The sequence below is a fragment of the Arctopsyche grandis genome, chromosome 12 (assembly GCF_051622035.1).
Source record: "Arctopsyche grandis isolate Sample6627 chromosome 12, ASM5162203v2, whole genome shotgun sequence".
Taxonomy (NCBI): domain Eukaryota; kingdom Metazoa; phylum Arthropoda; class Insecta; order Trichoptera; family Hydropsychidae; genus Arctopsyche; species Arctopsyche grandis.
This window is the reverse complement of record NC_135366.1, coordinates 983417-997723: the sequence shown is the minus strand read 5'-3', so window position 1 is coordinate 997723 and position 14307 is coordinate 983417. Positions and strand designations below refer to the sequence as shown.

The window sequence follows — 14307 nt, the reverse complement described above, 5'->3', positions numbered from 1 at the left end:
GCAGCGAACACGTTGGTCGCGACGCGAAAACATTTGAAATTGTAGCGTTGCAATGACACTCATTCCCGTTTTTCTCATTTCCGTTCCCGTTTTTTTTTCACAGTAATCTTCCCAGACATGCATACAACGTATCCTGAAATTTCCATCGCAATCGGTTCAGTGGTTTAGAAGCCTACTCGAGACACACACACAGACATTCATTTTTATATACATATATAGATAATATTTCTATTAATGTAAAAAAACTAAATTCTTGAAAAATGGAAGACGGCACTTGCATAGTTCTGCTCCCTAGAGGAATTCAAAAGAATTTACCCAATGTTGCTAAATGAGCACGAAAAAGATTATTAATAATTTTACTGAATAATTATGTCCAAAATCCAATTGTATAACATTGTTTAAATCCAAGTGGCCAATATCTATCTCTATCGCTAACCAACAACCGTAGAGCTACCTCTAGTTATAAATTGAGAATTCTAGTTTCTGATTCATTAACAATTTACAGTTGGTCACAGTGTGCACTATCTGTCAAACATGTGTCAAAAACTCGAGTACAAGTGACGTTCAATGGAGTGTCGACTTTGCTTATGTTATGTTACAGAAGAATCTTCAGTCCCTATATATGAACATTCAGACTCTTTGAAACTACTGGAATGCATTTGGAACTGCTGCCACCTACGGGTCAGTTATTCCTACTCAAATGATTAGTTAATTCTATTCAAATATTTAGATATATGTATTTAAATTTTCTTTACAGATAACAGAACATGAAAAACTGCCCTACACAATGTGTTGGTCGTGTAAAACCAACTTGAATTTGTTCACTGATTTTAAAAATATTTGCTTACAAAACGATAAAAAAGCGAGAAAAAGATCAGGGATCAAAGTAGAGGAAGTCATTCTGGATGATTTAATTTGGGAAGACGAATCTTCACATACCAATTCTCAGCCATATAATATCCCTAAAGATGATGCGAGTAATGGCAGACAACCGGGTGATTCCAAACTAGAGAAAGAGATACTCATCAATAAACTTCCAAGAAATGGTACCAAGGGAAAATATCCTGTGGTAAAATAACAAAAAAAGTCAATGTTATTTAATCAAAAAAAGAATGTTATAATTGATTGTTTAATTTTTCAGCCTAGTAGTAAATGTCGCTCAGAGGAAAAATCTTTTAAATGTGAGATCTGTTCGAAATGTTTTTTAAAAAATAAATACCTTAAAAGTCACATGAAATGTCACACCCGAGAGAGACCATTTAAATGCGATATGTGTTCGAAGTCTTTTGCTAGGAATTGCGAATTGACTGTACACATGCGGTATCACACTGGGGAAAAACCTTTCAAATGCGACATCTGCTCGAGGTGTTTCATCGAAAAGAAGAGTATCAGCAGTCATATGAAGTACCACATCGGGGAAAAACCTTTCAAATGCGAGCTCTGCTCGAAATGTTTCATGAAAAATTGCGAGCTGATAACGCACATGACATGCCACACTGGAGAGAAACCGTTCAAATGTGAAATTTGCTCAAAATGTTTCGTGAGGAATTATCTGCTGACGACACATATGAAATGTCACACTGGGGAAAAAACGTTCAAATGCAAGATATGCGCGAAGAGTTTCGTCGAAAGGGGGATTTTAAATCGACATATGATCCATCACACCGGAGAAAAGCCATTCAAATGTGAGATTTGCTCGAAAAGCTTTGTCGAAAGAGGGGTTTTAAATCGACACATGATCTATCACACCGGGGAAAAACCTTTCAAGTGTGAGATCTGTTCGAAGAGATTTATAGAAAAAGGAATTTTGAATCGTCACATGATTTATCACAACGGGGAAAAGTCTTTCAAATGCGGGATCTGTTCCAAGTGTTTCGTTAGCAGCAGAAATCTAAAACGACATCTGCAATGTCACGCGGGGGAAGATCTTTCAAATGCAAAACCAGCAGAAAATGATATGCCGGAAAAGTGATTTTTTATCACTGATCGAACAATAAAACACATTGAGAAAACCCTTTTTGTGAGATCTAGTTACAATGTCTATGATCTGAAGAGACGCTTATATCAGAACATAATCTACCCTCAATTTGTCACCATTATTTGAATATACCTGATATAATTTTAAATTTATAATAATGCTACGTACAAATTTGGCCGTAGTCCTTGGTGCAATCTGTAATAACACCATTGTAAATATACATAATGTTACGTACGCTGCGGATTAAGCGAATAGAATCCCAGAGACTATGTGGCCGTTCAGGGGTTATCTGTTATCGGATTAAATAAGTGCTTGCACTTAGACCAACGAATATCTGTTATCGGATTAACTAAGTGCTTGCACTTACTTCCAGGATTATATCTGGACTCTAAGTGCATTTAGGCTAAACAATGACCGTTATTAGTCCTTTCTCAGAATCGGTACGGGGAGACCCAATGTCGTGGAAATATATATCCGAATACGTGACTATACAACAGGTAAACGGATTAGACGTCCTGAGAGATCTACCTTTTATAAGGCGGTACGTAGGCGATATCATGTCATTCTGGACTGAGCACTGCCAGTGCGTGTATCTCCTTAATCATCAATAAATTCTGTGAAACGACTGTTGGCCTTTTACTTGGATCCTCCACCCACCCCTACGCAACAATATTATAAAAAAATAAATAACAAGACAAGTTGGCCAGGAGTCCAAATTTGTATGAAATATTCTTAATCTTTTGTCACTGTAGTTCATACTCACTCATTCAGTATGTTATAAACAGTTCTATTGTGAATTCCATAACTGTATAAACTGTTTGAATAAAGTATTAAATACTTTTATAAATCAGTTTCACTCTTGCATCCCATCCATTGCTAAGTTTTTGGTTATATTTAGTCAATAATATGATATTTAAACATTTGTATAACATAAATTGTTGTTCCAATTCAAAAACCGAGAACGTGCAAAATTAGATCTATTCATATTATCTTGAGACTTCATAGTTAAATCTTAAACATTAATAAACATATCATCGTAATTGTTCACTCGTAATTTATTTTTTTGCAAAGTTTATTTATGTTGGTAAAAATTGTAACTTTACACTTTGTAAATTCACAATTTTGGTACATATTCATTAGATACAATAATGAATTCTTCATCAAATGCCTTTATATAAATTAAGTTTTACTACAATACTTTTTCGTTAATGATTACAAACCAACTATAATTTACGCCTTTGTCGCCGATATGATTGATTCTATTTAGCATAATTACATTTATACATGTTCGTATGTATTTATGTATGTATGTGCACATGGAAAAGTATCATGGAAGTATTTCCTCATCTTGAGCACTTCACAAATGCGGTTCGGTTATTACTGGTCACAAAGTACTCATCACAAAGTCACTAAAATCTCTATAACGGAACATCTGGCAGCCGAAAAGTCCATCATACTAACGATAACTATCATACTAACAAGAACTTGAGTGCCAAATATTGTGTATTCGTAATTTTCATGGCAAAAATTGTCTTTGTGACCACCACAATGTGACGAATAGTCCAATTACAACAAATGCATAGGTATATGTGCGACACTAACGCATATATTTTCAATACAATAAGTATAAAAGATATCTGGAACACTGATTTTATAAAAATGTACTACATCAAAAACTTTTATTATAATTTTAAAGTGATAAAAAAAAGTATATGAAACAGTTCTATATTTTTCAAGTAATCACATTTTTCTAGAAATAATATTAACATTTGAATGGGATATAACGCTACGTCTTCCTCATCGTCCCTTCAGTTAGTAGCAATGCCAATGTCTAGGTTGGCATCCTGCTACCCCCACTCCCCGGACGTAGCTCCGGACACGCGCGAGAAGAAACGCTCTTCTTCATCAAACTTTCTTCAGAGCCGGTCGACCTCAGATCTTTTCTTATCTCCTGCCCCAGCCTTCAACCACTTGCGGTCGAGCTAGTAGCTGTTCCTGGATCTTTCGCACTCTATATACGCCGCTGTTTACGGATCAGCCAGAAGCCGTCTACGTAGGGGAAGTTCCAAAAATTCATATTAAAATATAAGCATCTATGAAAAGAGTAAATATAAGTTAACTATCAAGTTCTCGTTAGTATGATGGAATTTTCAGCTGCCAGATGTTCCGTTATAGAGATTTTAGTGACTTTGTGACGAGTACTTTGTGACCAGTAATCACCGAACCCCTCTGTTCGTTGGCTAAAATTTAAAATTGTGTGTTATAATATATTGGAGCTCGATACGAGCTCCAATATATTATATGCTAATAGATTATTTATACCTGCGTTTATATTATAAGTTATTGGAGCGTCCAAATTAATTTGCCACACCCATTTCCCAATTAGTCTATTAAATGATTTCAATGAAGAAGACTCGATCGAAAATTTAAAGTTGGTATCTTGATATGTCTACTGTCAAAGTTCTGTCATAAACTAGAGCTGGAGATTCAAGTTCAGGTAGATGGAGTGTCGACTTTGCCTGTGCTATGTGACAGCTGAATCTTCCGTTCCTATTTTCGATAAAAAAGATTCTCAAGAACTTGTGGAACGCATCTGGCGCTGCTGTCACTTACAGGTCAATTCCTCAAATGTTTATAATCAATTATATCTCATTGATACTATTTTTCTATTCGTATTTCCCTTACAGGTGAGAAAACATGAAAAACTACCCAATACAATATGCTCGTCCTGTGAAAACAACTTGAGATTGTTCATTAGTTTCAAGAAGATTTGTATTCAAAATGATGAAAGAGCTCGACGGAGGTTGACCGAATGCTTGGACATTAATGTAGAGGAAAATTTGCTCGATGACTTAGTTCTGGAGGATCAGTGTTTCAATACTAATGCACAACCATCAAATTTACCTGATGAGTGTGTAGATAATGGAAGATTGCCGAGCGATTCTAACCTGGAGGAAAAGAGTCGGAGCATGAACGAGCTTTCATTTTGCCAGGAACAAAATAATACTGAAGGAAAATATGTAATGGTAATATTTATATCATGGAAAACAGAAGAGATTGTATTAATTGGCCTACTCCTTGAATTTTTAAGTAAAAAATAGCATTAATTAAAACTTTGTATGATCACAATGGTGCTCTTGTTAATTTCTTATAGATAGCACTACATACATACATATATTGTCATCCTCGTAGCCATCAGTTCTGCGAAGATTCTATTATATTTGGTTCTGTAATTCTTAGAGTTTGATAAGAACATCCTAGCTTTTCTTTTATCTTTTTCTTTGTTCTTGACTTTGGTTAAGTCTTAGCAGTGTCATTGTCTGCTGCTAGTTGATTTATTTTAGTTATGATCCTCACTTCAAGCCTATCTGATTTGGAAAGCCAAAGAATACCACCATTATAGCCTTTAGAATAATTGGAGTTCTCAATCATTCTCACCACGACATGATGGAATCTTATCAAAGAAAAAGAGATTGTATATCCTTATTATAGGCTGGGCAATTACTGTGGTCTCTGGATATTTTAAATTGAAATTATTTGTTTTTTTTTAACTAATGATTCTTTCATTTTATTAGGCTGTTGCTAAGGTGCCACGAAAAGATTTAACACTAGCTAATAAAATAGCTTTACTAGATCAAATTAAAAGTCAACCGTTAAACACCAGTCATCGCCAATTGGCGAAGATAACTGGAGTACCAAAATCCACCATCGCTCGGGTGATAAGCCAGCAAGTCAAACTGCGAGAGGAATGGGCATTGCATGGACAACTGGCTAAATCCCAAAAACGAAAACGAGAAGGCAAGCATCCCGATGTCGAGGAGGCCCTCAATCAATGGTTCTCTTATGCAAACATACAGGGTTTGGGCATCAATGGTTCAACGTTGAAAAGTAAATCAGAAGAGTTAGCTAATAAACTGGGTCACACTAGCTTTAAAGCAACAGACGGTTGGTTATCTCGGTGGAAATCTAGACATGAAATTAAATTTAAGAAAATACCTGGCCAAAGAGAGATTCCTGATGCTGCAAACACTGAACCATGGAAATCTACTACATTACTAGACTTGCTCCAAATGTTCGATGCAGATGACATCTACAATGCTACAGAAACAGGTTTACTTTTCCGTGCTATGCCAGATGGTTCCCTAAATTACAAACATACATTGACTTCTAAAGGCGTATCGGATCGTTTTACTGTATTATGTTGCTTAAATATGTCAGGAAATGATAAAAGGAAGCTGTTAGTTATTGCGAAGAATGCTAAACCTCAATGCTTTAAAGGACTTAGAATGAATAGTTTGCCAGTAATCTATTGTGCCAACAAGAATGCCAGGATGACTTCAGATATTTTTCAAAAATGGTTAAAATGTTGGGATAAGGAACTGCAACAGAAGTCTAGAAAAATTATGCTACTTCTAGATAATTATACTGTACACCCTCGTTTAGATTATTTGAAAAATATTCAATTGGAATTTCTTCCAGCTAATGACCCAACTATGATGCAACCTTTGGAAGTAGGCATCATAAAAAATCTAAAGGCACTGTATCGTGGAAGGCTAGTTCATTACATTCATGAAGCAATTGAAGAAAATTTACTGCCATCATCTTCAACAGCTGAAGAAGTTAGTTCGAAGATTACCGTATTAATAGCCGTCCAATTTATGGCAGACAGCTGGCGAAAAGTAAGCAGCGAGACGATCCAAAACTGCTTTGCTCAATGTGGATTTAAGAATTCCAGTAAAAATTTGCCGGATAAGACCAATACTGAAAGTGAAATAGTTTTGCAGCGTGTCAGAAACTTTGAAGAGTTTTTATCGATGGATGACAATATTCAATGTTATAATGAGAATGAAGACTATGTAGACACAATTGAAAAAAATTCAGCAACAAATGAAGACAGATCGGAAGAACATGAAAGTGAAGGGGATGATACTGAACACGAACGAGTAACTCATCGAAAAGCAAGGAAATTCATTGCCGAATTACGACATTACTTTATGCAAGAAGGTAACGACGGTAGTCCTCTATCTGCCCTAGATATCTGCGCTGATTTTGTTCAGTTGCAATCTTTAAAGACAATACACCAGAAAATATGTGATTATTAGTATAAAATTATATACATATGTACGTATATGTATGTATGTATGTACATATTCCAATATTTTGAAAAATGGTTTTCAAGTTTATCAGTTTTTGACGATTTCCATTTTTCCTGAACCTAGTCATGTAAAATACTTAATAAACGCCTATCAAATACTGAAAAATTGTCTTGATTTACTTTTTTAAATATCTCAATACTGGAAATATTAAAAAAAATTTTGTCCATTATCCACAAGCTCCTTATACAGTGTCCAAAACTCTCCTTAGGTTTTTCTATTTTTTAACATGGGATGCACATCAAAACGCCCCTGCGCTTTTTTATTGCCGTCTTGAGCGTCTTCTTCCAACAACAGCGCGATTATACATAATTTTTCGTTCGATAAACGTCGAAACATTTTTGCTGACTTGTATTCTGACGCGTAGCTACGAATGCACGTGTATGCATTCATATTGCAAGTACTCAACAATACGACGTAAGCAATATTGCGCCGTATCGTCATGGCCTCTAATGTATAAGTAAGCCGATTTTGCCTTGCACTCGGCCAAATTGCTGTAAACGTGACGTGACCGCGACGTGTAGGTAGATATGAATAGAAATGTAATAAAATGACATATTTGAAACGGAGTCGTGCAGTGCTGTTAAGTATGAACAGACCTTTAGGTGTTGAATCGTATATATGAGAATGTTAGTAAATTACGAAATTCATACGAAGAAATAAAATCAGGAGCGAACAAACTGGCCAGGAAGTGGGGAGAAATTTTTGCATTAGGGCCCAAAATTTCGACCTACGCCACTGGCGCTAACGGGTTAGTAAAAAGATGTCACCACACTCAGCGATTTTCACGGGCGAGTGAAGAGCCCGCTTAAGGTTTTTGTACAATAGCAAATAATAATTAGAACGATCAAGTGTGAATTTTGATCTATTTTTCAATGGCTGTGTATGTTTGTATATTTTATTTTTATTACATAAATTCCTGTATTTCGAGAGGCTGAAGAAAACGAAAATAACAATTAATTAATCCATTGAGATATCTATGTATTTAGACTTGTACATAATTTTTTACATATTATACATAAATCAAATTCAGATATTTGTGGCAGCAGGTAAGATGATTTTTCCAATTTGATGGAGGAACTATTTCAACCAGAGAAATGTTATATTAATAGAAGTGGCTTTAGGCGTAATATTGTTGTCAAGTGACGACTGTCCACAGACAATCCTAAATAATTCTAGCATTAGTCGTATTTGATGCTTGGTGCTCGACGTATGTCGGATAAAAACTTCTCTGTTTGTTTATATTACACGCAAGATGGGCCAGCATCGGTAAAAATTGGACAATGCATGCAAAAACACAATAAACAACATGGGATACATTTTTATAAGTGAATTGATCCGATTGTATTCCGTGCGTTGTAGCGTATTTATAGAGACGTACCGCGTAATATTGACAAAGATTATTTATTCGTAAAGGCCCTTCTATTAATATTACATTTCTCTAATTTCAACAATGAAATCAGATAAATTGGCAAACTCTGATAAGAAACGATTGACTTGGAGTCACAGATATCCAAGTCTGACCAGCAGTATTAAAAATTAGCACGGGATCGAACCAGGTAATCTGTTGGTACTAAACATAAACGCAACCACCGAGCCATACTGCTGGCTATATATTGAATTCAAAAAGGTACAGCTAACTCAACTAAAAAAAAATAATGAATGAAGTACATAAACATTCTGTAGTTCCTAATCAATGATGCTAGAGGAAAAAATATAAACAATTCCTTCAAGATTTTAAAACTAGATAGTATATGTACGGTAATTGGATTATTAGTCACATTGCGGTGGTCACCACAAAGACAATTTTTGCTATGAAAACCGCTAATGCGGAATATTTGACACTCGAGTTTTCGTTAGTATGATGGACTTTTCGGCTGCCAGGTCTTCCGTTATAGAGATTTTAGTGACTTTTGTGACCAATGATCACCGAACCTACATGTATGTACATATGTACTTGAATTTCATATTGTACGAGTTTCACTGTTTAAAAAATATAAACGAAATCTTGTCTATCATATAAATGCATTTTTGAACTCGTTATATCATTGAGTTTTGGTTACAGATCGGCTATAAATTATATATATAGAATTGGGCACTTTTTGAATTTTCTATTTTACCGCATCGATGATGCTGAAATTGGAAATTACTTGAGGATATGTACTTTTTCTTTGATTTTATTGCAACTAGAAATTATCCCTTAATTACTAAAACTACAATACAATTACCTGTGTTTTCCTATTATTAATTTCAACCATGGCCAGTATAATATCTTTTTCGACTTTGTTTTGACTTCCGATTGTTATGTCACTTTGACAGTTCTTTTTAGTTGTCAGAATTTCTTAATTTTATATTCATGCGGTGAATTTTATTCTATCTTTCTATAATTAAACATCAAATGGAATTTCAAATGAATTTTTATATTTATTTCAAATAATACGTATATACGTTATCAAATTTTGAAAAAAAAAAATATTTTTTTTATATTCTATAAATATTATAGTTTTATTATTTATTTGTAATTTTTTCTATATATTTTCAGGTGTATAGAAAGAACTATATTTTTGTCACTCAATAATATTTCTAAAATACGTTTTTCATCAAGCAAATTGGACAAAGATTTGAGTGTGAGTAAAAACTATTGAATTGAATAATATTTTTATATATCAGATTAAATCAACTAAACCATTTCAGAGATGTTACGAAATTCTCAATGTTAACGAAAGTAGTGACTATGAAACGGTACGCCAAGCATACCTCCTTCTCGCTAAAAAATATCATCCAGATTCGGGATCTCCGCAATCAGACGTGAACAAGTTCAAAGAGGTTGAATCGGCATTTAGGCAAATTCACAAAAAAATTACGAAGCAAAATAACCTACTAAAAGATGAAGATGTTGGTGAATTCGATATCAGGGTACACATATACATAATTGGTATAACTAATTATTTTGATATATGTATGGATATACTATTTAGTGTTTAAACTTTGAAGCATACGGCGCCTCAACATCGGCAGTATTTGAGCTACGAAGGAGTTGGAATCGGAACACCGATGCAAAGGGAAAAGCAATGGGTCAAAGTGAAAGCGTCTCGTGCTGCGCAAAACGTTATGGAACATCGGATAGCCAAGACTACGGCTGCTGAAAATGCATTGATGGACAAAAATCAACCGATAGCGAAGAAAAAACATGATATAAAGACGAAGTAATTTACTTGTAAATGGTCCAGCCCGTTGCTATTTAATTGACGAATAAATCAAGGTCTGCTCCTATGAAGAAAATTAGAATGTGACCAACCCATGACTTTATCTATGTATTTGAGGAATATAAGGTCACAAAAAAAAACATACATACACGTTCACATATACCGGTTACGAGATCATTTTCGATTCAAATTGAACGCAAATGTAGGGAAATTTACACAAGACAAAAGTTCTACTTCCGGTTGTCGGATTTTGTTCAAATTTTTTTTTATTACTTAAAATCACTTAAATTATTATACAAATTAAATATCAAAAAAATAAAAATAATTTAAAAGGTCAAAATAAAATAATGAAATATTGTTTTACAAAAAAATACTACTTCCGGTTTACGAATTCTAACCAAAACCTCGTCAGTTCTAAGTTAGTACATAAAGAATACAAATATAGATTTTCAGCTTGACACGTTCAGGGGTGTGGAAAGAATCGTGGTCACAACCTTTTTGACTTCCAAGAGGAAGAAATCCCACTTCCGGTTTATTAAATTTAGTGATTTTTTTTTATTTTCATCACATTGATACAAGAATTATACTTGTTATAGAATTATATCATACTTTTCTATTTAATTATTTAAAAAAATAGCAACCAACATATAGGTATTTTTCTAATAGTTCTGATAAATCTAAAAGATCTTTTTTTTAGTTTGTCATAGGACCAGAATTTATTTTTCCCCAGGGCCTGAGATTCCTCTCGGCAGCCCTGTACATATATATGTATAGATTTATTTACTATTTAATAACTATTTAGATAAATTTGTCCTATAAATACATTTATATTTACATATTTTTCATTATTCTTGACATTTTTTTTATCTTTATAATGAGGATTTTGTTAAAATTATCGGGTCCGATTTTAAATATTTTCTACTAAGTAGGAGCAAGCCTTATATAATATGATAGCTTAGATAATATTCGATTCGATGTAATACAGTTAACAAAAAGATTAATTGAGGTTTGTTTCATTAAGATATGGATTTGATCGACTCGTCGAAGATCTCATCCAAGAGGCAATGTCCAAAGGAGAATTTAATAACTTAAAAGGAATTGGAAAACCTTTACCATTACATCAAAATACAAATCCATATGTCGACTTTGTAACACATAAAATGAATCAGGTTCATATGATAGTAAAAATATACACATATTTTGCTTTCAAATTAATATTAATTACATTTTAGGTTTTAATCGATAATGGATTTACTCCGGAATGGATAACCCTTCAAAAAGACATCAGGCACGAAGTCGAAAAGTTACGTTCTAGCCTTTTAAAGGAGCGTAGCAAATTAGGCAACGTTCCATTGAATCCGTCCGAAGAGTACGACTGGTCTCGGTGCGTGGAAAAGCACAACGACTTGGTGAAAAAGATCAATTCAAAGATCACTCATTACAACCTCGTAGTTCCTATACTTCAAAAGCAAATGATATTCATTTCGCTTGAGAAAGAAGCCCAAAGAGCTTTAGACACGGAGGCACCTCTTAAATTCACCGAAGATACAAAAAAAGACGACCCAAAAACATCCAAAGAAGAAAAATTTAATATTATAGATATGTTTTCATATATATTTAAAGTGTAGTACAATATTTAGTATCAAATGTACAAATAATGAATATGTAAGCGATTGTGCAACAATTTAAGCAATCAGAATACAATGTAGTATGTAAATAACAACAATGTTATTGTAATGTTAATGACAACTCATTCTCGCCATGTCGACTCTGTCATTGTTTATAATAAGGTCAAATTATTCAAGCAAATGACCGTTTTGGAAATAAATAAACGTTAGCTTTGACCGTTCGTGTCACTCGAGTAGTTTTATTTTAGATTAAACCTCTAAGCTGTTAATCCATAGAGTTCGATTACTTTTATATCAGATAAGTCGCGATGTAAAAAGTGGAACATCGACGTTTTTTATGCAACGGTCTAAAAAAGGAATAGTTTAAAGGTCAAGGTGGGCGTTGCTCAAGTGGTCTGATAGATTTCGATAGATTTGTATATACATACATAAGTGTTTTCGAAAAGGGCCATTTAAAAATGAAGATTTTTAAAATAAAAATTGATAATTTAACCTTTTATCTTAAAGGTGAATCAAATTCAATATTTAATGTATTTAAAAAACGCATTTTATCGTTTGAATATTTATCTTGCTTTAATAAATACCAGTTTTTAAGCGTTGCCTTTTTTAGTAGACGAAAGTAAAATTTTGAACGATTCTCAATTAAGCTAGAAATTTAAATCGCATCTTAAAAAAAATATTTTCAGTGTATTTAATTTTGAAAGTAAACATATAAACGAGTTACTGGTTTGTTTTTCTTGATATTGTAGCGTATACTGAAAAGAGCCGCCGGTTAAGTGCAATCGGATTAGGCCGAGACGCATCCCTGACACTGTACGACCGTTATAATTGGTTTCGAGGATTATCTGCAGACTAAGTGCAAGTAGGCTAAACAATGGCCACCGAATTGGCGTAGTAGCGGCACTCAGTCGCATTCCCTTGGAGTTCTCAGAAGTGACCGATAGCGTGGGACTGAGTGTCGTGGGAATACATATCCGGGTACATGCCTAAACAATAGGGAAGTAACCGGACGTCGAAGATGCCCCGAGAGACCTTTCCTTTATAAGGAGGTACTTATGCGATATCAAGACATTCTGGACGGGGCACTGCCAGTGCGTGTATCTCCTTAATCACCAATAAATGCTGTGAAACGACTTTGGCCTTTTACTTGGATCCTCCACCCACCCCTACGCAACAATATATTTAAAATTTTAAGAATTTTTCAGAGCCCAAAACCATAGCTTTATTTCATACTAGTATATTTATTTCATACTAGTAACTTTTCGTGACCATAGGGCTGGCGTGACCCTGCGCACCGTTGTTAATTTTTATGGGGAACTAATTTTTAGAAGTTTAATTAATAATGGAGCAGGAACTGGATGAACAGTTTATCCCCTTCTTTCATCCAATCTTTCTCACATAGGAAGATCTGTGGATCATTTTTGCTCTCTAGCTTTGTAGTTTGCCCTGTTTCCTGGAAAATGGCCCCAAATGCCCTCTTTCCTGGAAAACTGTTCTGCATTCTCCACTGCCGAAGACTACTCGTGACCATACAAAAAAATAAGATATATATTTTTTGCAATTCTCAAAGCAATCTTCGAGCGATGAATGTATCCTTCAGTTCATGACACAAAGCCGTTTGTTTGTTCGTTGCAGCCCTAGTTCGTTGCTACCTACCCTCATCTATCAATAGCACAATTAAACATCCACCCTAGACAATGGTTTGAGTCGTCATAAGTAGTCACCGGAGCCTGAGGGGGCCGTGTATTGTTCAAAGGTTGTAAATGCATTGTTAAAGGTTTGCCGAACAATAGATAGCACTGTGACTATCCTACCTCTAGTCATAAGCGAAAAAAAGGTTCAGGGCCCATTTATTTCGTTAATGGGTCCATGAATGGGGACCAATATTTTAATGTGCTAAAGACTTATGTAATTCCTCACATAAATCCCTTGCGTGTGATTGATGCATAACTCAAGAGTTTTAGCAACGAACTGCAAAACTTTTAAACCCAAAAGACAATTACCTACCATAGACCGGCTTATTACTGTGATCATCCCTCACTGGTTCACGAATTATTTTTTATTATATTGATTACTGTGTTTGTGAATCCTCGAACATTTAACTCACACCTCGCATATGCATACTCGTTGTTCAAACAACTGTTTTGCTAGTTGTCTTGTAATATAAGTGTGATTGAAACCAAGGTCGTCTTCGATCAAGTGAACCATTCAAATGATGGCTTCCGACAAAATAACGTTCAGTTTAAAACATTTCCATAGTGAGAAACTGCAATATTTTCATGATCACGAGAACATCGACACGTGTAAAGTAAATTGAAAATACCGATGCATACATAACAAGT

General features: G+C 34.5%; 2 protein-coding genes across 2 annotated transcripts; both read left to right on the top strand.

Moving 5' to 3' along the window:
• Positions 1 to 501: 501 nt before the first annotated feature.
• Positions 502 to 2820, top strand: LOC143919662 (uncharacterized). The gene is made up of 3 exons (XM_077442090.1): positions 502 to 681; positions 758 to 1069; positions 1142 to 2820. The coding sequence occupies exons 1-3, from the start codon at positions 568 to 570 to the stop codon at positions 1970 to 1972; spliced, it is 1257 nt and encodes a 418-aa protein (XP_077298216.1). The 5' UTR covers positions 502 to 567; the 3' UTR covers positions 1973 to 2820.
• A 6573-nt stretch (positions 2821 to 9393) lies between these two features.
• Positions 9394 to 13086, top strand: LOC143919857 (dnaJ homolog subfamily C member 28). The gene is made up of 6 exons (XM_077442408.1): positions 9394 to 9492; positions 9674 to 9758; positions 9826 to 10047; positions 10126 to 10337; positions 11359 to 11506; positions 11570 to 13086. The coding sequence occupies exons 1-6, from the start codon at positions 9488 to 9490 to the stop codon at positions 11963 to 11965; spliced, it is 1068 nt and encodes a 355-aa protein (XP_077298534.1). The 5' UTR covers positions 9394 to 9487; the 3' UTR covers positions 11966 to 13086.
• Positions 13087 to 14307: the final 1221 nt, after the last annotated feature.

Excerpts from the sequence above, each read along its gene's own strand:
- LOC143919857 (XM_077442408.1), top strand. Across the intron at positions 9,759-9,825 it reads AATTGGACAAAGATTTGAGT|AGATGTTACGAAATTCTCAA; the intron begins GTGAGTAAAAAC and ends AAACCATTTCAG. Across the intron at positions 10,338-11,358 it reads AAACATGATATAAAGACGAA|ATATGGATTTGATCGACTCG; the intron begins GTAATTTACTTG and ends TGTTTCATTAAG.
- LOC143919662 (XM_077442090.1), top strand. The coding sequence starts at position 568 with ATGGAGTGTCGACTTTGCTTATGTTATGTTACAGAAGAATCTTCAGTC. Across the intron at positions 682-757 it reads GGAACTGCTGCCACCTACGG|ATAACAGAACATGAAAAACT; the intron begins GTCAGTTATTCC and ends TTTTCTTTACAG. Across the intron at positions 1,070-1,141 it reads CCAAGGGAAAATATCCTGTG|CCTAGTAGTAAATGTCGCTC; the intron begins GTAAAATAACAA and ends TTAATTTTTCAG.